The sequence below is a fragment of the Toxorhynchites rutilus genome, chromosome 3, assembly GCF_029784135.1.
Source record: "Toxorhynchites rutilus septentrionalis strain SRP chromosome 3, ASM2978413v1, whole genome shotgun sequence".
Classification (NCBI taxonomy): Eukaryota; Metazoa; Arthropoda; class Insecta; order Diptera; family Culicidae; genus Toxorhynchites; species Toxorhynchites rutilus.
Genome location: NC_073746.1, coordinates 286,928,950 through 286,956,869, shown reverse-complemented (window position 1 = coordinate 286,956,869; position 27,920 = coordinate 286,928,950). Strand labels below are relative to the sequence as shown.

The 27,920-nt window shown below is 39.2% G+C and overlaps 2 protein-coding genes and 2 pseudogenes across 5 annotated transcripts in view; 2 read left to right on the top strand and 2 right to left on the bottom strand.

Moving 5' to 3' along the window:
* Nucleotides 1-64: 64 nt before the first annotated feature.
* Nucleotides 65-1,815, bottom strand: LOC129777077 (aminomethyltransferase, mitochondrial). Its single transcript, XM_055783141.1, has 3 exons — nucleotides 1,449-1,815; nucleotides 1,175-1,383; nucleotides 65-1,110 (listed from the first exon to the last, which is right to left on the bottom strand). Exons 1-3 carry the CDS (start codon nucleotides 1,735-1,737, stop codon nucleotides 355-357), a joined length of 1,254 nt encoding a protein of 417 aa, XP_055639116.1. The 5' UTR covers nucleotides 1,738-1,815; the 3' UTR covers nucleotides 65-354.
* Nucleotides 1,816-7,730: 5,915 nt separating this feature from the next.
* LOC129780960 (U4 spliceosomal RNA) lies at nucleotides 7,731-7,814 on the bottom strand (annotated as a pseudogene).
* A 6,593-nt stretch (nucleotides 7,815-14,407) lies between these two features.
* LOC129777802 (zwei Ig domain protein zig-8-like) overlaps nucleotides 14,408-27,920 on the top strand; it is a 515,724-nt gene continuing 502,211 nt past the window's right edge. For all 4 annotated transcript variants that reach the window (XM_055784290.1, XM_055784289.1, XM_055784288.1 and 1 more), the window contains exon 1: nucleotides 14,408-15,339. The gene's annotated coding sequence lies outside the window, so the exon portion shown is untranslated. The remainder of the gene's footprint in view (nucleotides 15,340-27,920) is intronic.
* Nucleotides 23,772-23,902, top strand: LOC129780892 (U4 spliceosomal RNA; annotated as a pseudogene).

Here is a 27,920-nt window from a genome sequence, read left to right as displayed (position 1 = left end):
AAGAACTCTTGAGACCTCAATTGAGATATCTGGGAACAACTAAAAAAGCAAAAATCTTAAAATATTCTTAAAATATGTGATCTTTATTATGAAAAGTAATAATTTTATTGACATAATTTCATTGGATTTTGAACTAGAAAACGAAATGTAAATAATTATTTTATAATAACTTTTTGACTTAAGAAAATAAACGAATTGCACATGTAAAAAAAATTTTTCAGAATGGAACGAAAATGGATTGGTAGAGCTGACAACATACGGTGGATTGCGAAAGTGTTGGTAAATTATTTCATTTGGGAGGAGAATTCGTAGAGAAAAAATGACATTTTTTTTACCTCCGTACAATATTATTATTTATTTCGGTGCCTGATAGTAATTGGTTTGCACGAAGGGCATCTTCACGACCTGGCTGTGGTAGAACTTATCCCGCACTTTGAGGGACACCTCGGTGCCGACCTTCTTCGAGACTTCCTGAATGTAGCCCATAGCAATATTTGCCTGTAGACATGGACTCGGGCAGCCGCTGGTGATCTCTCCAATTTTATGCTGCTCGTTATCGTACACCTCAACATGTTGCCGCGCGGGGGCTGATCCTGAGGACATTTTAAATCCCACCCGCCGTCGGGTAACTCCGTTCCTGATTTGATTCATAATGACATCCAGTCCAGGAAAGTTGCCCTCGCTTCGACGCCGTTTCGCAACCAACCAAAGCAGACCCGCTTCGACCGGAGTTGTACTCTCATCAATGTCGTTACCATAAAGGCAAAGACCAGCTTCCATACGCAACGAGTCCCGAGCGCCGAGGCCGGCCAACTTTAGGTTTCCTATCTTTTCATCAAGCAATGCGTTTGCAATGAGCGACGCTTTTGTCGAGGGGATAGAAATCTCGGCCCCGTCTTCGCCAGTGTAACCGCACCGAGTGATTCTGCAATTTTCCACACCCGCAATAGTATCAGTCGTACTGTTCATGAAGAAAAGGCTGGTAAGATTTTTTGTGCAGAGTTTTTGTAAAGCAGGAACGGCACTTGGGCCTTGGATCGCCAGCAGAGATTGATCGTCACTGGACAGAAATTCCACCGAGACGTCCTTTCCTTTCGCTTTGAACGATGCCTACAAAATATGTTCCGAAAATACGTTAACACGACAACGATGGTACATCAATACACAATATTACCACAGCATCGGACATCACCGCCATATCCGTGTCCTTACGTGAGGCGTTGGAAACTACGTACAGCATCTGCTCCGAAACTCGGTTCACGATCAGATCATCCAAAATGCCTCCCTTGCTGTTGGTGAACACGGTCAGCGTACCAGACCCATCCTTCAAACCCTTGATATCAGCGGTGCAAACCGACTCTAAGCAGTCAATAACATCTTTGCCTAAAAATATACTCAAACTCTACTTTCTAGTATGGTCCAGTTTCAGCTCTTATCAATTCCCAAACCTTTCAAATACGTCTGAAGCATGTGAGATACATCGAAGATTGACCCGCACTCCCGGGTATAATGATGTGATTTGATAATACTCTGATCGCTGTATTGCACTGGAAGCCAATAGCCGGCAAAATCCACCAACTTTCCACCGTGGCTCTTGTGGAAATCATACAAAGCTGTTTTCCTCGGTGGTATTTGAGCGGAAGCCGACATACATCGCGCCACTTGCACGCCTCGTCCCTGCAAGACATTCCTCCCCGAAACTGCCAGCATCGTGTGAGCCGGTAAACAACACAACATTCGTCTATGGGGGAAACTATACGCGTCCACACGATCCGATCGATCACGCTGCCGGTTTGGAACTGAGCGGGGATAAGCGAGAGATGATCTCAAGCGTTTATTGATGCTGCTTATCGGTGTCGGTGCACTCCACCGTGGTGAGGTCAAAAAACAGACCGATAGAAAACAAACGCAACACAAATGTTCTGAATCGGAACAGTGTGAGTCGCAAAAGTTGCGTATGTGTGCCGAAATCAAGAATCGTAATCAATAGCTGTTCGGCGGCATATAGAGATAGTATAGTTTATTAGGAGACAGTTTACAGAAAGGAGACGTGTCAACATGTTTTTGTAGCTTTTTCCATTATTATAGAGTACAGTTAAAATAAATTGCACTATCTCTAAATAAGTTTTAAACTAAGTTTGAAATTGTTTTTTTTTTCATAAGAAATCATTTGTTCTATGATTTACGTGTTATTCTATATAGAAGAATGTCCTAATGAGATCATAGAGAAAAAAGTAATGCGAGTTAAATTATTCCATTCTTCTCAAAATGATTTGCTTCATGGGGAATCGCCGCATTTATAGCCTTTACGAATCGAGCCATACTATCTGTATTCGGACCTTTGTATATTATTGGAACTTTAATTGGTACTCATGTATTAGCGTCACCGGAGCCGAAATTCAATAGATAGCAATTTCATTGCTCGAACGGGCACTCAGTTATCTTTCGTATTGTTGTTGCATTGTTGTTTGCACTGATTTGTTATTGTTAGTGCTACTAAAATACCTATTGGGAATTTGCGGTATTTACGTATAAACGCCACCGGAGCGAACTGGGCAAACGATATGCACCAGGCAAACGTATGCCATCCGACCATACTAAAGAATCGTTTGCTATGTTTCAAACTAACCGGGCAATCGGTGGAACACAGGTTTGCTTGCGAGAGAACACCGTTTCCGACGGCATGTCGGCGGTCGACTCGGATTGCCTCACCTCGGCGGCTTGGGGCCACCTCGGTTCCTTATCCTCGTTAGATGGAGACTTCGTCACCATTAAATTGATTCTAGAATGAAATTTGATCACGAAAAAAAATTCGTAATCAAAATTCCGCTCCGGTGGTATTCATACGTGAATATCTTAAATCGCAAATACGTATTTTCGTAGCACTAATAAATAACAAAACAGTGCAAACAACAAGGAAACAATAATACAAAAGATAACTGAGTGCCCGTGCTAACAATAAAATTGCTATCTATTACTTTTCGGCTCCGGTGAAGCTAATACGTAAGTACCCATTAATTTATTATTGCATTGCAGTACATTGAGAGTTTTTTCGCTTAATCAGTGAGACATGGTTTTGAGCAATTCCACGTCAAATTAACCGTCTCAATCCTGTCTGTTTTTTCCTCAATTTAGTACATAAGGTGGCAACTAATCAAAACTACAATTTTCATTTTCATTCAAATTTAACACATTTTAACGTGGAACAGGAAGGTTTAGAGTGTAAAAAGTTGATGGGTCTGGGCCCAGAGGCACGGACGGGATCTTGACATAGGACTGTGATTGTATCTAGTAATTCCATTTGAATTAAGTTTCTTAGGAAGACATATATGGGGAGCATAATATTGGCGATGGCGACTACTCAAGCTATCATAATCTGAAATGCGTGAGTATCCTGAACCACAATTACATAAATTGTTAGTAGCAAGACCTATACGATAAAAACGTGAATTGAGCACGAATTGATTGGGCAACATATAATACAATAACTGATAAATGCCTATTATCGGTAAATGGAGAATAATTCATTATATGCATCAACTCACATTGTGAGCTTACACCCGAATTTAGGCAAAACTATTGCTCGTTGCGTCTAGGTGGAAAGCGAGTGGTTAGTGCAATCGAGAGAAAACATACCCATTTTTATCGTCTAATTGTTTACTTTTTGACGTAGAACTACGTCCTCCATTACGGGTGCCAAATGAGAAATCAGGTCACGTTTTTGTGAAATAAAGTTAACGTTAATAACTACTCTCACCGCGAACGGATTTGGACGATTTACACACCGAACGAATCAGAAAACCCCTAAGATTTGTTTTTTAAGCTATATATTATAATCCCCCGGCGTGTGAACGGTTTAAATTGACGGAAACTAGAATCATTTTCATTTTCCCATACATTTGTTTTGCTCATTTTCGAATTTCCCTACCCATGCCGTCAATAAAGAGCAACTTATCAGTGATCAACGAAGGGGAATGATTTGAAGTCTCCGTGAACAAAGAAAACAAGAAGAAGGGGAATATTTGCCTAGAGCGTAAAATTGGATCTCGCTGAGGCAAACTATCAGTATCGATCTAGATACGAATTTTGCGTCATCACATGTCTTCGTTTCGGATTGAGCTGTGAACGAGACCGAATTACTTACTCGCTGATATCTCTGGCATCAAAATCATTACAGCAAACTGACGCCATTGTATTGAGGTACTGAATTACTGAAAAATGCAATGCAATGACATGAAACAAACTGCCACATACGCTCAGCTAGTGTATTGTTCTGCGAGGGCAAGTAAAGAAATCCAAAATTTCACAGCATTATAAAATAATATCCGAAGTTAGAAACAAGCGATTTATATAAAAGCGTAGTTCTACGTCAAAAATGTGGTCGTGTCTTGGACACAACCTTCTATGTTTTTTTTACCAAATTCAATCTTCATTTTTAAGCAAAAAAATTGCTGGATAAATTTCCTGTCTAATGGTATATAACACAACATATGTCGCAATAACGATTTTTAGTATTATGCGTTTGAAAGCTCTCAAGGAATCATTACATTTTAGATCGACAGAGTGACCCTCCTATATAGAAATCAAAGACATAGTCATATGTCAAAAGAAAATCTGAAAATTGAACACGCAACGAAATTATGAAATATTTCGGATGCCTATGATTCGAACATTCATTGATAGAACGAGAAGATGTTTGCATCAATCGATCGGAAATATTTCCACGCATCTATCACAATGAAGAGAATTACAATTTTGTGGAATTAAACTGTTGAATAATTGTACAATTTGGAAAATTATTTGAACGAAGGTTCGGATTGTGCATCGAAGCAATATTGAAGGAAGACTGTCAAGATGTTTACTTTGAAAAATCATAAATGAAAAACGAAACAAAAATCACATCTCTAATTATTGGATATGTTATGTGGAAAAAGTTTTTCAACTTTCAAGAAAAAAAAAATAAAAATACGAGGTATGTTCGAAAAGTATCGCTACTTTCGAATTTTCGCGGGTTACGTTTATTCGATTCTAGATTTTTTTTGTGGGATTACGTTGGTACTCGTGTCTCTCACTTATGCTGACAAGTACGGCTATTTTGAATGTTCAGTTAATTTTTGACAAGTAGCAACAGGAATGGGACACGGCGGAGAAAGGCAGGTGGACGTTGTGGGAAATGCGATATGAATATCAAACACTAATTAAGTTTATCGGTTCAGAAATTTCTAGGAATATAAATAGTTAGTGATTCGTCTGTTCTGTAGCTTTGATACGATACTTGACGAACCTAAGTTTAAGGAATCGTGGATATAGAACTCTCTATGAATAGCAATGAGAGAAAAGAAAATGAATAATGCTTCTTAACATGAGAACATTGCAGAGAGAGGAAATCGGAAGTAAAAAGTCACATGAGGGTTGTGTCCGAGACACGACCGCATAGTTGACGTAGGATTCCTTTAGGCTATCTGTTGATTTTGGATATGTTTGAAGAATTACATCGTTAAACCCTTTGATAATGTTTTTATGGCCTCCTGAAAGGGCCGTTTTGTTTGATTGTTGGGTATTGTTTGTTCACTTCACCAGAGTTTACCGATTGATGATGATAGAAGGATGGTAAATAGTCGTATCATGGTGCGTATCAGATAAAAGATACCGAAGTGGAACGAGATATGATGAAAACCGCCCTCTGTGATCCTAGACGAGATGCCTCCAGTGTTATGAATGGATGAATTAAAGAAAAATCTCTCCAATTTAATATAATATAATAACCAATGCCGAACACAATTATCAATTTTTCTCATCAGTAAGAACATGTTTCTTCAATATAGAGAAAACATATTTGAAATGAAAAAGGTAATTTTCTTTTATAATTTTTACTTTCTGAGTGTTTATTCAACCCAATGCGATTGAGTTTTTTAATTGGACTAACAACACCTAATACTATATGTAGAGCAACCACTTTTTCTAATATTTCTTAACTTTTCCAATTTTTCTCACCATATAAACTTTCCTTGGGTGATAATGAACACAACAAAACAGACAGCTTAAACCAAACGACCCGTTCTCGAGCGGGAACACGCCTTGGTGTGCTTATTTACGAAAATTGAAATAAATCGTTTCATATATCAAGTCATTTTTAACACAACTGCTACCATATACAATTTTACACTTACACTTGCGCTAAATTTTTCACAATACACGATCGGTCATTGATAATAAATTTGACGAAGCCAAATTTGAATTCTATTTGCTAGAATTAATCGTATCACTCACCTCACTTGCAATATAACCCCTACGTTCATGTATTTGCAATGTCGATTTCTCGCAGGCAGCTTGGTTTAGATGTCTCTGTTGGGGACCCGCCGCATGTGTCGTCAATTTCGACCAATCAGAAGTGGGTATTTCCGTTGGGATAGGGATTGAGATTTTTCAATTGTTCAATAGTTAGTTTCATGACAAATATTATTATCTTCATGTGCTCGTTTTTCGATTTTCAATTTGTACCCCAATGTGTTCCCGAAAGACGTAATCCTACGTCAAAACCGATCTCATTCTCGCATGTACATACGACAGAATATGGAGAGCTGAGAATTTGGCAAAAACAAGATGTTAATAGCCCTTTAATAATGAGCTCATTTAAATTAGAGTTCAGTCTCTGAATTATTATTGGATTGAGAAGTCGTGTTCAAAACTGGAAAATTGGAAACCTGAATACGACAAACGTATGGACTCATACCGGTGCTATCGACCTGGTTGAACAGGAAGCACGGAGAGGTGAATTTTCACCTGACGCAGTTCCTTTCACCTGACACATTTCCTGGACATGGCTGCTTCAAGCAATATCTTCATCGGTTCGGGCACGCAAGGTCCGATTGTTATTTTTTTTTATCAGAATTTCCCACCACAGTGTAACGTAGTCGAAAAGGTTTTTTTTTCCCTTAAGTTACATGAATAAAAATCAAATAATCAAATAACCAAGGTCGCCACTATGTACGGAGTGCGGAGATGTGTAGGAAACACCGGAACGCGTCGTACTCGTATGTCCCATATTCACCGCAAGGCTGAATATGGGACACTCACGGGCTTCCTGTCCTTCATGCTGGGAATATTGTGCAGGAAATGTGTCGTGACGAGGGTACCTGGAACGCTGTGAACAGTGCAATCGCACACATCATGTCAGAGCTACAGCGGAAGTGGAGGGCCGATCAGTGTTCTGAGAACGTCTGACTGTTCAAGGTGAACACCTGCGAGAACTGCTCTAACGGATGCTATTCCATGAGAATAGCTGTGACGGAGTGCGCTTCCTAATCGGTTCATGTCTCGACATGTGAGAAATCCTGCGAGGGTGGCTCTGACGGGTTACGCGTCAAGTTGGAGGGCAATTCCTAATCGGTTCACGTCTCGACGGGTAAATGGACGCCTGCGAAACGTACATAAGCGCAGTGGAGAACATCGAATGGTGAATAATGAATATAGAGAAAAAGGGAAGGATCAACGCTACTCAGCGTTGAAGACTCGTAAAGTGCCTGAGCACAGCGGCCCAGATGTGGTCCCAGGAGGAATGAGGCAACGAGTAGAGGGCTTGGTTTTAGTGGGTGAGAGCCCCACTCGACGTCTGGGTTAACCAATCCCAGATAAGGCTGGTAGAGCGTTTCTCACGTCTATTAAAAAAACTACGGCTGGGTTATAACTATGATATAACAGCAAGGTTGACGTAGGACTACCGTTGGCTTAGTAATCAGTTATATTTCTTCAATTAGCAATAATCCCTCCTCGGATGATCCTCATTGGGTACGATATCGCCGCTGCGCAGTGCTATCTTTTGTGTTATTGATTAAAATAGTGAATGAATGAAACTATTTACGAATTCAATTGCAAACAAATCTCAATTTAAGTCAATTCATGCATTATGGTAGTAGTTATCGCAGCAAATAGTTATCAACATGTCGCCTAATCATCAAACGGTATACGTAGAAGTTCAGTGAGCTGGCGACATGAAGGGATATCTTCCAATGCAGTCTTGAATAATCGAGCCAAAGCGTTGCATTTGTACCCGCTTTTGTAGACCGTGATAGCAAAACGAATTCTGGAGTGTAAAAATGTTTGGGGGTATAAAAGTATTGCCGACTTGAATGTATCTACCTATATGCCGATTCTCCCAACTTCTTGGTTAAGGAATCTGTATTGGGCAGACACATTCCGATTTGCAAAAATGCAAGCGAGTTCAAAAGCACTCGTAGTTTGCATCTTTCCCCAGGGTTTATGGTTTTGAAGTCTGTGTTAGAGAAACATTCCAATTTGCAAAAACGCAAACGAGTACGAAAGTTCCCACTGCTTGCATCTAAATTTCTATGCCGATTTCAATTTTGCAACGTCGATTCTCTCAGGCTCCATGGTTTTGAAATCTGTGTTAGGGAAATACTCCAATTTCTGGAAACGCAAGCAAGTACAGAAGCACCCGCAGCTTGCATCTAATTTGCTGTGACGATTTCCTCAAGCTCCATAGTTTAGAAGTCTGTGTTAGGGAAAACTCCATCCATTCCAGTGATCGTACCTCAATCGTTGCACCATCGTAACTGAGTGGAATTCCGAGCGGCACTCGCTTATATACCGATTGGTGTGATTTCAATAGCCTGTTTTGAAAGCAATTTTAGGGCTATTGAAACAAGTTTTTGGATCAAAAAGTAACAAGCATATAACACGTAGACATTTTACCTTTCGAATGAAGTGTTTATCATACCATTTCGTTCAGTTGTTTAGGAGCTATTAACGCTCAAAATCTCGTTCTCGGGCGTAACGCTTTCGTTTTCGAAAGTTTGAACTTACACCCCAGTATAGAAATGAAAGACGTAGTCCTACGTCAAAAAATAAACATGGACGTAGTAGCTAGAATAACATACAAAGGTGGTCAGTTGAGGGCCCTGAGTTATGAGCTCATGATTGTTCGCTTAGTAGCGGGCACAATTGGGCTACGAATATTCGGTCGGTGTGCGAGAAGTCAAACTTTATTGTTCTCATTTCATGTTTCGTAGATTTTAAGATAGGAATGGGAGCCCACGCTTCTCCAGAATTTCTCATTCTCACCCAGATATTCGATAGAAAACTATAAACACTTTTGCCGATGCAACAGTAAGATTTTCTTACCGGGATTTGAAAGCATGCTTTTATGAAAGATACATTGTATCTAAATGAATGCGTGTATGTGTCCATATTCTAAAGTTCTGGATACTCTTCCATATCCGCGCTAGCACAAACATTTCCCAACAAATTTCCCGACAAAGAGTCGTAACACACTGAGCTACAGAGGGCTTCCTCTTCTTGTATCGAGCTGTGTATGGAATCAGCATTAGACATGAATGATATCCGCTCGTTGTGTTGTGCTTGCTAGCTCGCTCGTAACTTTGGTTTCATTCCGTTTCATTTTTGTTTTTCGCCTCTAGCCTTGAGATGAGTCCTTGTGGAAAGAAACTCTGCTCCATACTCAATCCACTCCCGCTCGATGCACTCCGGCAACGATGTTGCTTCGATGACCACCACACAAGAAGTGATGTGGTTCCAGTTCAGATTTTTGTTCCTAAGAGGCTTTAAACTTTCCAGTTTCGCCTCTTCCATTCGCCTCTAAGAGTGGTTCCAAATCGCGAATGGCTTATTGAAAACGGTTGAAATCAGCAAAACAAATGTATGGGAAAATGGGAATGCTTCCAGTTTTCATTGATTTAAACCGTTTAGGGATTAGCGTGCTCCCTTGGCCGAGTGGTTAGTGTCATAACTAACATGCCGGGTGTTCGGGTTCGATTCCCGTTCTGGTCGGGGGAATTTTTCGTCAAAGAAATTGCCTCCGACTTGCACTGTGATCACGCGTATTCTAGAGCTTGCCACTCAGAATGCATTCAAGGCGTGTTATTTGGCATAGAAATCTCAACTAAGTACTAATAAAAATGACGCAAGTAATACTACGTTGAGACGGCGAAGTTCCTCTAGGAACGTTAGTGCCATTGAAGAAGAAGAAGAAGAAGAAGAGAAGAAGGGATTAGCGAATTGTAAAAAAGTTGATGGGTCTGAGCCTAGGGGCACGGACGGGATCTTGACATAGGACTGTGATTGTGTGTAGTAATTGCATTTAAATTGAGTTTTCCATTGTTCAAAATCTGTATTTTTTGACGTAGAACTACGTCTTTCAGGAAGGGTGCCAAATCAGAAAACAGGTCACGTTTTTATGAAATAAAGTTAACGTTAATAACTATTTTACACTGTGAACGAATTCTCATGATTTGCATACCAATCGAATCGGAAATTATCTAAGATTTGTTTGATATGCTAAACATTACAATTCGCTAATCTCTAAACGGTTTAAATTCATGAAAAATAGAAGAACTTTCTTTTTTCCCATACATTTGTTTTGCCGATTTGACCGGATTTAACCCTACCCGTATTTCGAATGCTTATAACTCGAACATTTCTTAACAGATCGGAAAGATGTTTGCATCAATTGTTAGGAAATATTTTTACGCGTCTATCACAATCAATAAAAATTTTTTTTTCATGAGATGAACAATTGAATAACTGTAAAATGTCAAGCGTTATTTAAACGCCCTAACTGACAAGTTTTGATTGGCCCGATTTACAGTTTCCCCAACACAGACTTCAAAATCGATGTACCTGTGGAAATCCGCTTAGCAAATATACATGCAAGTCGGGGATATTTTTGTTCCCACCGAGCTGTGTTTCCCTAACACGGACTCCAAAATCAATGTGCCTGGGGGAACACCCTTTGTCAAAATATGCAAGTCGGGAGTATTTTTTCCCACTGAGCTGTGTTTCCCTAACACGGACTTCAAAATTAATGTGCATGGGGGAATCCTCTTTGTAAATACATACAATTCGGGGGTATTTTTAGGTGTTGAGTACTTTTGTATTCGCTTGTCGTTGTGCAAACCGGAATATGTTTCCCTAAAACGTACTTTTAAACTGAAAAGCCTAGGAAAATCGTCATTTCAGATAATAGAGGTGAATGAACTTTTGCGGCTCGAAAACTAGGTAAACATGAGATGTGCAATATTTTCAGAGGGAAATGTAAAGTACAATGATCGTTTGACAATTCTTCCGTTTACATATTTTGGTAGTCCAAGGTATCATATCAAACGTAAAAGGATGTTCATCAAATTTATTTGTAACGAAGAACATAATCTATTACAAAAACTTCGATGCATTCTAAATTAATATTCGAAGTGGTAAACAAGTAGATTGCATTATATAATTGCGTAGTTCTACGTCGAAAATATGCGGTCGAGTCCTAGATACAACCCCTTACAATTTTTCTCTTCTGATACATCAAATGGATGCACTGGAAAAATCGTTTCCTGTATGTGCTTGTATCCTTTAAACAGGTTGGATGACATAACGCGGTAGAATTCGGTACCGCATTCTGTTCAAAAATGTACCCATAATACCACTAATGCCATTACTACCCTTTTCTTCGGTTTATTCAATCATGCAGAAGAAGACAAAGAGTCATCATGTATCATTTTTAAACACAAGTCTAAATAGTTAAGACCTACATAAATATAAGACTGAGTCAAATCAATCTATGAATACAAAAATAAATTATAGATAAAAATAGCATTATCACCACGTTGTCCGGAACATTGTTTGTAATAGCTTTATAGCCCTGTAAGATCGCGACTACTCAAGCTATCATAATCTGATTTACGTGGGTATACCCTTTCGATCGATCTTCTAAATCAGCAGCCATTTAAATTAATTTATTGCATTTTTACATAACCAAACAACATACTCGATATTATGACATCCTGGACCACAATTACACAAATTATTAGTAGTGAGACCTACACGATAAAAACATGAATTGAGCACAAATTGATTGGACAACATACAATATAACATACAATAAATACCTATTATCGGTAAATGGAGAATAATTCATTTTACGCATCAACTCACATTATGAGCTAACATCCGAATTCAGGCAAAAAGATTGCTCGTTGCGTCGGGGAGGAAGCGAGTGGATAGTGCAATCAAAAGAAAACATACCCAATTAAATCGTCAAATTGTTAATTTTTTTTACTGTATTCATTGTTCATGTTTCAAGCAAAAAAAAAATTGTGGATAAATTTCCTGTCTAATGATATATAACAAAACATATGTCGCAATAACTATTTTGAGTAATATGCGTTTGAAAACTCTTAATAAATCGTTACATTTTTCGTAGAGTGACCCCCCTATATAGAAATCAAAGATGTCAATATAGCGATCTTAGAGAATTTCCGATTCGATTGATATGCAAATCATCAGAATTCGTTCGCTTTGAAATAGTTTTTAACGTTAACTTCATTCCATATTTCTTTAGAAATTTTGGTTTTCTGATTTGGCACCCTTCCTGAAAGACGTTGTTCTACGTCAACAATCAAAAATATCGATATTTCTATTATTTCTGATATTTGGGCATGTAAGCACAACTCCATCTTTTTAAGTTTCACAGCTTGGTTGTCTCCAGAATTTCAGCTACAACATGGAGTACTGGCTATGAAATCATTTTCAGGATCTCACATAGGAGAAAATATAGCAGAGGCACTAAATGCCATTGCTACTCGCAGGGAAATCGAGCAAAATAACATACATTTATTGATCCAAGACAGTGGCGCTAATATGGTGGAAAGAATTAGAGTTGTGGGGTGCCATTCTGTTAGATATTTAATTCATTCGCTTCGAGAGTTGTCAATGAGTCAATGAAGGTTCAGTCTGAAGTATTTGGAATGATTACCACTGGAAGGCGTCTTGTAAACCACTTCAATCATTCGGATGTACCAAAGAAAAAACTGCTGGCAATTCAGAAGGAGTTGAATTTACCGCATCATCTGATATTGCAGGATATAAACACGAGATGGAACTCTACTTTACATATGGTAGAACACGGGCTATTTCTCTTTATGTAGTGAACACACATGACACATGACACACTCATTAATTCGACGAGTCAACAAATTGATGGAGCAGTGCGTTAGATTCATGGAACCGTTTGAAGAAATAACAAAAATAATAATAAGTTCTAGCCTCTCCTGTATATCCAAGGTGATTCCGCATGTTGCTGCATTAGAAAAGTATTTGATTGAGAACAATGAACTTATCTCGTATGACAGCATCTAACACGTTAAGCCCTGCGTCAGCCCATTGGCACTGACACTGAATTTTCCGTCTGGTTCGCGCCGGTCTCATCGAACCGACAGTGGATTTTTCGTTTGGAAAGCGTCGGCACTGGGAACGACATTGAAAAAGCTAGAAAATGATTTTTTTTTAAAGTCCAATATCGATTCGCGGGGACCGATATGGGCCAGACGAAAAGACATTGTCGGTTCCCTTGTTCGGTCGGGGCTCAACGTGTTATAAGGTGGATTGGGGTGTCGTTTAGAAATCAACTGTTACGGGAGAACATTTCGGATCGTAATCGCAATCCTCACATTTAAGTCTAAGCAGTACCCCTAATTGGCAAGGTTTGCTAGAGTTTATCTTTCAGTTGTTTGCAGTAGTGTTTAGCAAAACGTAATCGGTTGTCACCATCAACTACTGAAAATTTATTATTTATTCATCATAATTATGGTAAATCTTAAGTACTGCTAAAGGACGAGCCAGCCTACGCCTGAAAGTCTCTTAAATAAAGATAAAAAAAAGTACTGTTAATAAATAATAATAACGGATATATGGTAACTATCATCTCTAATATTTATTAAATTTATTAAATATTTTCTCCAAGTAAAGGAATGATAACAATTAGTTTTCGGTTTTATCTTCATATTCCAATAGTCCTGATGAGGATAAAACCGATGTTAAATGCATTAATCAAGATACACACAACTCAATGTTTCCCAGTGGCCCTCCTGTTCCAGTATTGATAACTGTCAACATTCGAAATAAACTGTGTCACTGGGGAATATTCCGCTCCATCTCTTCTCAGACCTATGCCTCTCACGACAAGTTTCCCAAAAGAGATACACACACCGCATAATTCAAGTTTATGTTTCCCACCCGCAAAGAAAGCAATTGAAAATCATACACACCCACACACACACGCGCGTACCAAAGAATACCAGAAAACACGTTTCACTTTCCAGCCGTTATTTCCACCGAAGGAACGAAATCCTTCCAGTTAGCCGCCATCCTCCTTGACGCCACAGCCGCCCGTTAGAGCCGAAGCGGTGTTGCCACACACATTCCATTGCAGCATCAAGTTCGGCTCGCACTCGGCAGTTCGACCAACACTCCTTGCGACCCGAATGGAGCCGTGTGGTGGCTGTTGGCGTGAAAACACCCGCCCAACCCACAGCCGGTTGGGGCAGATCCACTGATGAGAGCCATAGCCATCCTCGTTTCCATCTGAGACCAGTCGTCTCGCAGCTTTCGATCCGAGTGCGGTTTAAACATTCGCGTTCCAGTGTCGCCTGTGGCGATCCTCCGCGGAATCTTGTGGGCGGCCTTAAAAAGGCGTCTCCAACGACGTCGCTTTCCCTGCGATTTATTGATGCCAGCGGTGAATTATCAGCGAAATCGCCTATTTGACGGTGTGCATGTGTTACTCGGCAAATGAGAACCACCTAGTGATTTTTCAGCATATCGAAAGTAGCGGATTATCAGCTGATTCCCATACAAAGGAAAGAAGTTATTGAATACGTTAGTGTTCCTAAAAATGATTTGTTATGTAAAGGATTATATCAGGCATCCCACAACCGAATCGGCCGACAGCAAGTGTAATTAAAGTTCTTACAATCTCGGCGAGGAATAAGTTTCTGTGAATTAGTATTCTCCGAAAGGGACACAACGTGCGATTTCAATTGTGAGGAAAAAGTTTCCTTCGAACAGCATCCCCTCAGCGCTGGTCGCTCAGCGGTCGGGTGATGAAAACGTGAAAATGTTGTGGGAGGGATGCGGCTGTGGTGGGAAAACCCCTATGTTACGAACCACGTAATCGGTGGAACTGCGGGGTGAAAACGATTCTTGTATACCACCTGTGTCGCTCGGCGATCCGCAGGTGCTGGTGATGGTGACCTCGGTGCAATATGGTTATGTGAAGGATTCGAATTGTTGTACCGAGAGTGGTGAATGTGTGAAGAAAATTTTGCGAGTGAAGTGAGGAGAAGAAGTTGATTATAAGTGCGAGGGAAAGATTGTAATCGAATTAAAGTTTGAACAGCCGAACGGAGAGCTTATCGAATTGGATTGAAATTTCTGTAAAATAAACCAGGACCGCAATTCGTCGTTCGGGACCTCCGCAGGTACAAAACTCAACCGAGGCCTATTTTCGCTCCTGAGAGACCGAGGCTTAGCAGAGAGGTATGACCTTGTTCCGTAACGGCTCGCATGGAGTTATACAGATTTTGAAGCTATATCGATATCAAAGCAAAATCTCGGAAGGACGACGCTAACGGGTTGCCACTTGTTTATTAATGGGTTTCAGTTTTGTAACTCAATAATGGAGCCATTAGGACTGTATATCCCATCGGCAATTTCAGTAGTGAAAGTGGGGATATAGGAGCAACCCATTCACGGATACCGGCTTGGATTGCGCTGATATGTCGGTTTCCTTTTACACAAACTCGAATGGCATGAGATGGCAATATTTCGAGCCCGGAATCTATAGGCGAATTGAATGAACTATGTTCCCAATGTCGCCATGGGAATTGAATATTTAGGCAAAGTTTCGCCTGTTGGCATGATTTGACGAATTTTTCACGGACGGGGTGGATTACATGGACAGAATTTGATTATCGTCGGGATATAAATGGATTTGGAAAGTCCAACCTTCTGTTTTGAGAGACCGTTACGGGCAGTATGTTTCGATTTTCGAGAAAAGAAACATTGGAGAGCACAATAATGACGTCAGATCTGGAAATCAAAACTGAAAATTGATTGAACTTGATTAACGATCTGTGTTGTTTTTTACTACAGATGATAGCTACTATATTGTATTCAAATGGATTCACACTGAAATGAGAAATAATAAAATAAGTAAAAAATCTATTTTAAATTAAACGGTTTCATCGTGATTAAACATAATAATGTATTAAAAACTAGAAAATAATTTGGCAAGTAGCAGTTAGCAGTTAGCAGTTATCACACCTCTTCTTCATTAGTCAAGGGCTTTGATAAGACTAAAGTAAAATCGTGTAACGCTGAAATACTATATAAACTTTTTCTAAAGAAGCAGGAGAATCTTTTTCAGATGTTGTACCCAATACAAGGCGAGTGACAAAATATTTATCATTCCAAAGCATTTCGTATACATGCTCATTTAGTGACAGTAAACGTTAGAACATCTCTATTTCTATTTCTTGAAATCTTACATCGTTCCCTGAATATCGAAGTTGTGCTTCGTTCTTCGGAATCATCGTTCTTATATCATGAACTCTACAATAAGCAGTGATGGAATGGTTCGTATCACGAGTATGCTCGCGAGTGAACGAGTTTGTTTATAGACATCCGTCACGTTCATGAGGTTTTTTTTTATCTGAGCAGCACCTCCACTGATAGTTCGTGAACAAAAATTAACTCAAAAACGAGTATCGGAAAAATCTCACAAACGTGTTATGTTCTTCCCATGACTCGACTCACCAGAAAGGCGAGCAGTTGAATGTTAATTTACTTACAAATTTCGACTTGGGAGTGCGCAGAAAAATTTCAGAGCAGAAATTTGATTTTCATTTTTTTATATTCCTAGAGAATTGTTCCTTCGATGTCTATCAAATCAGTTCTGTCTGGCGAAATAAACGAGCTCAAATAAAACGAAATAAACGAACCTCAATTCGCCTAAAGCCAGCCGCACCGTCGGCGAGCTGGAAGCCTTATTGAATGAGCTTGTGATGCAAACATCTGAGGCAAAGGCTTCTGTATTGTCAGATTGTATTGACCTCCGAGAGCTGCAGTTAGCCGCAAACAACTTGATGACATGTGCTCATTCTTCTTGAGCCACGATTGATCTTAGGAGACTTCAACTCTCATGGAACTGCCTGGGGGGAACAGTACGATGATAATGTTATGTTGATATATGACCTTTGTAACAGCTTCAATATTACCGTTTTGAACACTGGGGAAACAACACGTGTACCTAAACCTCCTGCTAACCCAAGTGCTCTTGACCTCTCGCTTTGCTCGAATTCACTATCGTTAGATTGCAAGTGGAATGTAATCCAGAACCCCAACGGTAGTGATCACTTGCCAATCAAAATTTCCATCACCATTGGGTCGAATTCTTCTGAATCTATAAACATGGCATATGACCTCACAAGACACATTGACTGGAAAAAATATGCGGATGCGATTACTCTAGCCATCAACTCTAGAGATGGTTTACCTCCATTGGAGGAGTATAACTTCCTTTCTCGTTTGATCTATGACAGCACGGTTCGCACTAAAACGAAACCCATCCCAGGTTCCACTATTCGTCGAAGGCCTCCCAATCCATGGTGGGATAGCCAGTGATCCAAGCTTTATCAGGATAAATCGAATGCATTCAAAGCTTTTCGGAAACGTGGAATCATTGAGAATTTCAATCGTATTTAGCCCTTGAAAATCAATTTAAAAACATGATGAAAGGGAAAAAACGTGCTTATTGGCGAAATTTCGTGGGAGGTTTGTCACGAGAAACGTCAATGAAAAAATTATGGAAAGTAGCTCGAAACATGAGAAATCGCTCTTCAACGAATGAAAGCGAAGAATATTCACATCGATGGATTTTGAATTTTGCACGGAAGGTTTGTCTCGATTCCGTACCCGTACAAAAAATTGTTCGAGATATTTCACAAGATAGGTGCGATATTGATTCCGAGCTTTCGGAGGTAGAATTCTCTCTTGCTCTCCTTTCTTGTAACAATTCTGCTCCGGGATCGGATAGGATTAAGTTCAACTTGTTGAAAAACCTCCCTGATGTGGCGAAACATCGCTCGTTGAATTTATTCAATCGGTTTCTGGAACACAATATTGTTCCGGATGATTGGAGACAAGTACGAGTTATAGCTTCAGGTCGGACTCGAATATATATAGTCGACCATTTTTTTTCAACAATTATTTTTAAATCCTATACATAATCGAATTTCAAGAAAACAATTATTTCATTAATGTATGAATGTCAAACATTAATAGAAAAATAGCTATTTTGTGATTCGATTATGTATTGGATTCGAAAATTAACATTGAAAGTGAAATTGCGATTATATATAATCGAGTCCGACCTGTATTCAAACACCCGGAAAACCCGCGTCCGACTTCAATTCGTACCGTCCAATAGCAATGCTGTCTTGTATACGGAAATTGTTGGAGAAAATGATCTTGTTTCGATGGGTTGAAACGAATGGCATACTCTCAGATACAAAATATGGGTTCCGCAGGGGCAAGGGGACGAATGATTGTCTTGCGTTGCTTTCTTCAGAAATTCAAATGGCTTACGCCGAAAAAAAAACAAATGGCTTCAGTATTCTTGGACATAGAGGTGGCTTTTGGTTCAGTTTCAATAGAGGTCCTGTCAGACAAACTCCATTCTCGGGGTCTGCCGCCACTATTGAATGATATGTTACATATTAGGCTGTCAAAAAAGTCCTGCGGTATTTTTTTTGAATTTTCATTTGTTCATAAAATTAGTTACAATCATCTGTTTTAAGTCAAATATGCGCCGTTTTGTTCGATGACTTGTTGCCAACTTCATAATACCCCTGTTATAGAAGCTCGCTTCCTTATTGGCAAAAAACTCGGATAGCCAATTTTCACAGGCCTCTTTTGTGGCTAACTTCTGACTACCTAGCTCGTTCGCTATGGACAAAAACAGGTGGTAGTCACTTGGTGCAAGGTCCGGACTATACGGCGGAACCTTCCTGGCCGTTTTAGAGGGCTTGGCCACCGTCTGAGCCGCTTCAGCGGGCTTCGACCACGACCGTTTGCGCTTCACGTTGTCGTAAGTGACCCACTTTTCATCGCCAGTCACCATCCGCTTCAGAAACGGGTCGATTTTGTTGTGATTCAGCAGCGATTCACATGCGTCGATGCGGTCAAAGATGTTTTTTTGCGTCAACGTGTGTGGCACCCATACATCGAGCTTCTTTGTGAATCCAAGCTTCTTCAAATGGTTAATAACGGTTTGATGACTTATCCCCAGCTCTTGGCCGATGCTACGGCTGCTACTGCACAAATTTTATGGGCAGCTTGAGATGCATTTTTGCCTTTGTCATAGTAGTACTGTAAAATATGTCGGATTTTCTCTTTATTTTGCTCCATATTTGCGACACTATAACTCACGAACGACTTAACCAAACAAAACACTGTCAAGGACTATATTATAGCGCGCAAAAATACCTTACCTGACTCGATACAATGAATACAACTAGAACTAAGCGCTTACAACGACACCTCGCGAAAACACCGCAGGACTTTTTTGACAGCCTAATAACTTGCTTGGTGAGAAACATTTGAAATTTTCTCATGGGGATTCGACAGTAAGTCGGATCTCCTACATGGGACTCCCCTAGGGCTCATGTTTAAGCCCCCTTTTGTACAACTTCTATGTAAGCGACATCGACAATTGTCTAACACAAAATTGCAGCCTAAGACAACTTGCAGATGATGGAGTGGTGTCTGTCGTATGATCAAACGAATCCGACCTGCAAGAACCCTTATAAGATACTTTGAACAATTTTTCAACCTGGGCCATCGGGCTACAGATCGAATTCTCCACGAAGAAAACAGAGATGGTGGTTTTTTCTAGGAAGCATAGACCAGCGAAACCAAAGCTTCAACTTTTGGGTAAACCGATCACTCATGGTATGTCATTGAAGTATCTTGGGGTCTGGTTCGACTCCAAATGTACTTAGGGGGGCCTGAGTAAAAAATGCCAACAAAGAATAAACTTTCTCCGTACAATTACCGGCACCTCCTGGGGAGCCCATCCCGAAGATCTTATAATGTTGTATCGAACAACTATTCTCTCAGTGATGGAGTATGGCAGTTTCTGTTTTCAATCAGCTGCCAAAACACACCTCCTTAACCTCGAGCGAATTCAGTATCTTTGTCTTCATATTGCGTTGGGATGTATACACTCAACGCATACCATGAGTCTCGAGGTTTTGGCAGGCGTACTCCCACTAAAAGATCGCTTCAATTTACCATCTCTTTGGTTTCTCATCCGGTGTAAGGTTATGAATCCATTGGTGATTGAAAATTTTGAGCACCTGATCGAGCTAAATATTTATTTGGGATTCATGAGCTCATATCATGAATTCATATCCATGCAGGTTACTCCTTCTTCGTATATTCCCAGCCGTGTTTGTTTTCCCGACTACATCAATTCCTCTGTGCATTTTGATCTGTCCATGAAGCAGAAAATCCGTGGAATTCCAGATTGTTCCAACGGAGTTCGTTCCAACGATCTTCAAGGCAAAGTATGGGCGTATCAATTGTGAAAATAAAGGGTGTGTCACATCAAATTGCATCATTTGAAAATTTTAGACAGTAAAATAAAAAGTATTAAACAACTTTTGGCATTTTCTTTTTATTCATACTTCGAGCCCAAGCCCGTATGCTCGCTCCTTCCTCTTTACCCCGTCCATAAGGTTCTGTACAACATCAGGTTGTAGTTTTTTTTTTTTTTTTTGAACAAAAATCCATTTTCTCTTGAAGTCCGCCTCCGATTTGACAACTTTTGGGTTCTTCCGGAGGGCCTGCTTCATAATCGCCCAATATTTCTCTATTGGGCGAAGCTCCGGCGCGTTGGGCGGGCTCATTTCCTTTGGCACGAAGGTGACCCCGTTGGCTTCGTACCACTCCAACACGTCCTTTGAATAGTGGCACGAAGCGAGATCCGGCCAGAGGATGGTCGAGCCCTTGTGCTGCTTCAATAGTGGTAGTAAGCGCTTCTGTAGGCACTCCTTAAGGTAAACCTGCCCGTTTACCGTGCCGGTCATCACGAAGGGGGCGCTCCGCTTTTCGCAAGAGCAGATCGCTTGCCACACCATGTACTTTTTGGCAAACTTGGATAGTTTCTGCTTGCGAATCTCCTCCGGAACGCTGAATTTGTCCTCTGCGGAGAAGAACAACAGGCCCGGCAGCTGACGAAAGTCCGCTTTGACGTAGGTGTCGTCGTCCATTACCAGGCAATGCGGCTTCGTCAGCATTTCGGTGTACAGCTTCCGGGCTCGCGTCTTCCCCACCTTGTTTTGCCTTTCGTCACGGTTAGGAGCCTTCTGAACCTTGTATGTACGCAGGCCCTCCCGCTGCTTGGTCCGCTGGACGAATGAACTTGACAAATTCAGCTTATTGGCGACATCCCGGACCGAACTTCTCGGATCACGTCTAAACTGCTTAACTACGCGTTTGTGATCTTTTTCACTGACGGAGCATCCATTTTTGCCGTTCTTCACCTTCCGGTCGATGGTTAGGTTCTCGAAGTATCGTTTTCGTACTCTGCTGACCGTGGATTGGACGATTCCCAGCATCTTACCGATGTCCCGATGTGACAACTCCGGATTCTCAAAATGAGTGCGCAGGATTAATTCACGACGCTCTTTTTCCTTCGACGACATTTTTCCAAATTTACGAAAAATTGACAGTGAAGCATGGCCAACGTGATCTATACACTCTTATCTGATTATAAGCGAAAGCTGAATTTCTAAAAATTAAATTTCTACAGCGTTTTTCCGTGATACAATTTGATGTGACACACCCTTTATATACTTTACCAATGGGTCCTTAATGAACGAGTCCACAGGATTTGGAGTGTTCAACGAATTTTTCAGCACCTCTCACAGTCCTCAGAATCCTTGCTCAGTGTATCAAACATAGTGTCGCCTCACGACCTGTTGAACACTATTACATTGTAACGGATAGTCTTAGCTCTGTCGAAGCTCTCCGTTCAGGGCGGAAAAGCACTCGCCGTACCTCCTTGAGAGAATACGAGAAATTTTGAGTGCTTTATCCAGACGCTGTTATTACATCACCTTTGTCTGGGTCCCTTCACATTGATCAATTCCGGGTAATGAGAGGTCTGACTCGTTAGCAAAGGTGGGTGCGATTGAAGGCGACATTTACCAGCGTCTAATCACTTTCAATGAATTTTACTCTTTAGTCCGTAAAAATACCGTCGTTAACTGGCAACGTAAATGGAACGAAGATGAATTGGGCCGGTGGTTTCACTAAATTATCCCTAAGGTTAGCCTCAAACCGTGGTTCAAAAGTTTGGACTTGAGTCGGGACTTTATTCGCACCTTCTCTCGACTCATGTACAATCACTGTTCGTTAAACGCGCTACTTTTTCGTTTTAATCTTGCCGACAGCAATCTCTGCGTTTGTGGCCATGGTTACCATGACATTGAACACGTTGTTTGGTCGTACGAGTTGTATCTTGTCGCCAGATCGAATTTATTAAACTCCCTTCGGGCCCGAGAAAGGCAGCCCAATGTGCCGGTGAGAGATGCGTTGGCTCGGTTAGACCTTGATTACATGTCCCAAATATATGTTTACCTTAAAGCTATCGATCTTCGAGTGTGATTGTTCTTACATCCATTTCCCCTCCTTTTCATCCTACGCGAGCTTTCGTTTCCCTTCCTACTAACAATAAAATAAGTTAAATCACAAACACTAATTAGATGTAAGGATTTTTTAAGAATTGAGTGTGAATTGTGAGTGTGAATGAGAATGTAAATGGGAGGGTGAGTGTGAACATTATTACAATCTCCTTACATTCCATTCCATTTATTAGGAAAATGAAAATGTGTCACCTTTCTAAACTCGAGTCGACCGCGAGTAATCGGTTCCCTTTTTTATTAACCATAGAATAAAGGAACATTTTAATATATTTTAGTTAAAATATAGTTAAGAGTTTGGCTCCTTTAAACCTATGTAACTGAGCCTGTAAAAATAAACGGATTAATAAAAAAACAAACTATTGAAATTCTTCAAACATACATGCTCGGATTTCAAAACGACAATCACGTTGTGGTCATCAATCCTAATAAAACACCAGCTGGAGAGCAGATACAGTAGATTCAATGTGCTTCGCTGGAATCATGGTAAGCAACTGCACAGTGACGCGAGAAATTGTGATTCGAAAGGAAAAAAAAATCTGGAGTTCATCGTCGACACACACTCTGTTCGTACGACGCTCTTCATCCTCATCTTCAATTACTCTAACGCTCATAACGTTCGTCTTCTCAATGTAGTATTACATTTTTATTAGTACTCAGTTGTAACTCCTTGAATGTATACTGAGTAACAAGTTCTAGAATATGTGTGACCACCAGTTCTTTGGGAGTGCCAACCAATTTTCGGATTTTGTTTTGTCGACATTGTAGTGCGAAAATATTTGCTCGACACACGCTAATGTATGTTATCAAAAAGTGTCTTACAAAAAACCTTAGCAATGGATACAAAAATTTCTCATCACGCCTTTTGACATTCAACATCTGGGGCCATGTTATATCTGAGTCACTTAATTTTTGCTCCATTAGATTCGTCTCGAGTAACCTGCATTCGTTATCCAAGCGTTGTCTATATGTCTACCTGCTGCTACGAATTGAGAAAATTGGCGCAATAAACCATTCAGGTTTAATAGCTTGACGAAATTCTGAGGGTTTATCAAGCCTGCAGTTTTGATAACCGGATCGCTGAAATCAAATTGTTTCATGGAGTTCAATATAGGAGTCACGACAAATCGATTTGAAGGTCAGCTTCCTGACTGCATCCAACCCTTATTCAGCTTCTTCTGCATCGACACCAATGTAAACATCAGCTTTGCGCAGTGGCGATATCCTAACCAATGGGGTACATTCGAGGTGCGGTTATTGCTAGTTGAAAAAAAAAAACAATGTAAACATCCTAAGGCTTCTCCAGAAAGTCTTCAAAATCTTTTACATCAAGGTCAGCATCAGCGAATCGTTGCACGTAGCTCTTTAGACATAAGTTACCTAACAAGATCAACAATGCCATTCTAGTCTCATTATAAAGTGAGCAAAATTGAAAACTTTCTGATTGTAAAGTGCAATTCACGTTATTGATGAGCGGTAGAGTAAAGTTTAGGAACAGCATAATCGGTTTAGTCATATAATCGTATAAATGAGTCAATATACGATTAATTGTGGTCATACTTAACTTGGAACGAAAAGAATAGTTTGAGCTCTTTAAATCACTCAATACTTCACTTAACAACTGCCTCCAACGAAAACCATCTCGTTGCGTTGCGTTCAACATTTTCATAAATCAAGGTATGTACAAGGCGCCTAGAAGTATATTATAAGGTGAGGCCGTTTCGTCGCTAAGTAGATTAGGGGAGCGGTATACGAAAACAGTACGGAAGAAAGCAGAAGAGGAATTATTTGCTTGAAGCGAGAAAGAGACAGACTGATCACGAGCGAGCTTGGGCACAGGCGTATTGTGTTTTGTTTACAAAAAAAACACAGTAGACTTTCAAGATGGCTGAAGAGTGGTTTTAGCAAGTTGGCCCACCTTAGGATATACCTCTAGGCGCCTTGGGTATGTACTGTAATAAATTTGTCATTTAGAATTAAAAAAAACTGTAAATTCTGTACCTTTGCTGAAAATCTGTAATTCTGTATATACAGTTTCTGAATCTTAAATTTCACGAAAAATCTGTAAAATACAGAATATTATGTAGGGTAGGGCGGAACTAGTTGGTCATTTTTGAATAAATTTTGTTATAACTTTGTAGTACGAAGCTTTGCGTTAGAATGTTATGTACCATAATGAAGCTTACCTTTTACCCTTTCAATGAAAAATAACCAGAGAATCAATTATTTGACATTTTTCTTTCATTTAACGTCTTTGTACTTCAGAATAAATTGACCAACTAACCCCACACACGGGGTAAATTGGTCAATAATATGCATGTTATTTTTGAGCGAATAATAAGCGTTTTTCCATTAAAAGTTTCCTTCATTATAAATACATTAATTAAATCAAAACAAAAACAGTTAACTAATATCATGTAGCAAGTAATAAAACAAATTAATGAAAATTTCAAATTATCATCGAAAATTAGTCAGACAATCTTTTCTAGCGATTTCGTCTCTCTTCCACTTTGGCGAACCAGAAATGCCAGGTTTGAAGACATGTCTTCATATTGAAGACATTTGATTTTGTGAATTTTATGAAATATGTGAAGAAATTTCAGTATGATAGCGTACGTGGATTTTTAAAAGATTTTATTTCCGTGAAATTCTAACTATTGGCCTAAAATATCGTCAAAAAAGTAGGGATTTAGTCTCAGCGATCGAAGCGGTCCGATTACATATTCTCTCTAGAAGACATTAGATCATTTGCGCTCGAAAATGACATTTTGACATTGAATTTCTATTGTTTTGGTTCTACTATACAATAGATTAACCTAGATCTTTCAAACGACCACTTCACAAATCGAAGGTCTTCCGGTTACATGCCTTTTCTACAATTAGCTTCATGAATATGGTTTGAGTTACAACCAAAATTTCAAAGCTAAAATAAACAAATAGAGTTATCAAAGTTCTTTTTTTGTGTGAAGAACTTTCTTCCGATATTATGACGAAGACATTTTCTCGTATCATGTCAAGACTTTTGAAAAATATCACCTGGCATCCCTGCGACGCACAACCGCTTGCATTCTTGTTGCATTTGTTTTGATGACATTTGTACCGTTCTCTCCAAAGTATATAGAAATAGCCTACAGGTATGCAACATTACTTAATGCATTATTGTGAGTTCTGATATTCAATGATAGCGTTTATTATATTCAATGAAAATTTTACAACAAAAAACATAAATATGACAATTATATTGCAAGTGGTTTGTGTGGTGGTTGTCTCGTTTCAAATACACTGGGTTTAGCAGTAGAACATATGCCTTCTATATTTGTTTATAACACAGCATACCTGAAAATGTTATATGCGTTGCTCTCAAACGATCAATTTGTGTGACCAACTAGCCCCTCTATATATGAAAAAGAATATTCATGAAAATTCAAAAAAAATTATTTTAAAAGCGATTTCCATTAACACTTAAAGCTAATACGTACAATAAAGCTTTGTTTTACGTTTGAGCCGATTTTTTTCATGGTTATTATTCAGTTTTAGAACACATTTTATAATACGCAAACCGTGAATGATTTTTGACGAAATCGGAACCATGTCCGTATTTTTCAACCTACTTAATAAAAAGTTTTTCCGATTTACTTATTTTTTTGTATCAGCAATTCGCTATTTTTCATCCATAGATCGCTAATTTTTTGGACGCTCAGATTCCAAGATATCGTCACTGACCAACTTACCCATATATCCAACTAACCCCGCTCTACCCTATATGTGGTCACCATGTCACCAGAAGAAATCTCAACACGCTTTCGAAACGATGAATTATTCGTGAAAATTAGCTCTACAGTATCAAACATGTGTTATAAGTAACAGAATAACACATTTTCTGCAAGTGGGGAAAACTATTTAACGAAAATTGTGATAATGATAATGATTTTATTGTATGGATGAAGTTTAAAAATGGAAATGCGAGGATATTCATGGAAAAATAATAAGGTTAGGGTGAGGACTATGTCTTCTAAGTATTCAGATCACATCGAGTAATAATTTACATTCAAATGTTAACAATTAAAAATCGCTTTCGGACCTAATAGAGAATAAATTGACCTCCAAATACTCATGAATTATTTTGACCTAAGGTCTTTAACAAAGCGAGGTTACCACATTTGCATAGAATGATCAAAATAAAATTGAAGTGATTCCAGGATGCAAATGTCGATTTCGATTGAATGGACAAATTCCATTCGAGTCTCTAACCAATCAGATTCCGGAACAAGGATTTTTTTCGATATTGTATAAAGCATTTTCCTAAAGATTTCACAAGGGTAAGCAGATATCTATTATATCAATGAAGAAATACTTATAATGACGATCGATCATGCACAAATGTCAACAACGCAAACATTGACGTTGAAAATCGTTGGATAGTATCATATTCGCCTCGCTGAACAAAACATTCAATGTTTATATTGAAGTGAAATTTTTGCAGTTCGGTGAATAGCAATAAATGCATTAGCATGTCCGTGAACAAAGAAATCAATATGGGCGTGTCTCAAATTCAGAATACCGATATGAATACTCCTCGATTGAATGACAACGACGAAATAATTCGCTACAAAAAAAGGCCGGTACATCAACTCCAATGAAGTTATCTGACGTATCGTTAGTTTCCCAATTCAAAATGGGACCTAGCAGTTACAAATTTAGCCGTCCTTCAAAAACGACATGTGCGTATTATATAGCGTTGTGACATCTTTCTTCCAAATTGAACACTCATTTCGTCCATTCTATTTTATCGATCACATTCGATTGATATTATAGATTGTTAAAAAAAATCAAAAATATAAAAAATTGACGAATTTCATGCCAACTCGTCTTAGGAGTTGGCAGCACCATCTCAGATAACAGCAAAAAGTTGTGGGTGTAAACAAATGGGTTGTTTAAAAGACTTTGCATACTTGAAATATTCAAAAAAGAATTAGACTACTTTTTGGAAAGGGCCAAAAATGTTTACTTCATTTTTCACAAAAAAAAATAAACTCAAAAACTATAATACCTACAAAATTCGGGCCGAACGATAAAATGTATAAAATCATTTAAATTTTCACAAGTAAAAACAAAAAATTTTTGAAAAAAATTTCGTTGATAAAAAAAATATTTTCAAATGTAAAACTAATTTTTCTCAAAAACGTATTTTTTAAAAATTCTCAAAAAATCTATGAATAGCCCTTACAATTTCCAACAAGTCGTTCATACATTGGCACTTTCACAGGGAGAAAGTTATTCTAATAACAATGTTTTCAAGTTATCTTTGAAAAAATTACAACTAATCCTAATTTTGTTTAAAGTCAAGATAGC

Coding starts and splice junctions, on each gene's coding strand:
- LOC129777077 (XM_055783141.1), bottom strand. CDS start 1,737: ATGTTGTGTTGTTTACCGGCTCACACGATGCTGGCAGTTTCGGGGAGG. Junction 1,384..1,448: donor GCTTCAGACGTATTTGAAAG/GTTTGGGAATTG, acceptor GTATATTTTTAG/GCAAAGATGTTATTGACTGC. Junction 1,111..1,174: donor CGGTGATGTCCGATGCTGTG/GTAATATTGTGT, acceptor CATATTTTGTAG/GCATCGTTCAAAGCGAAAGG.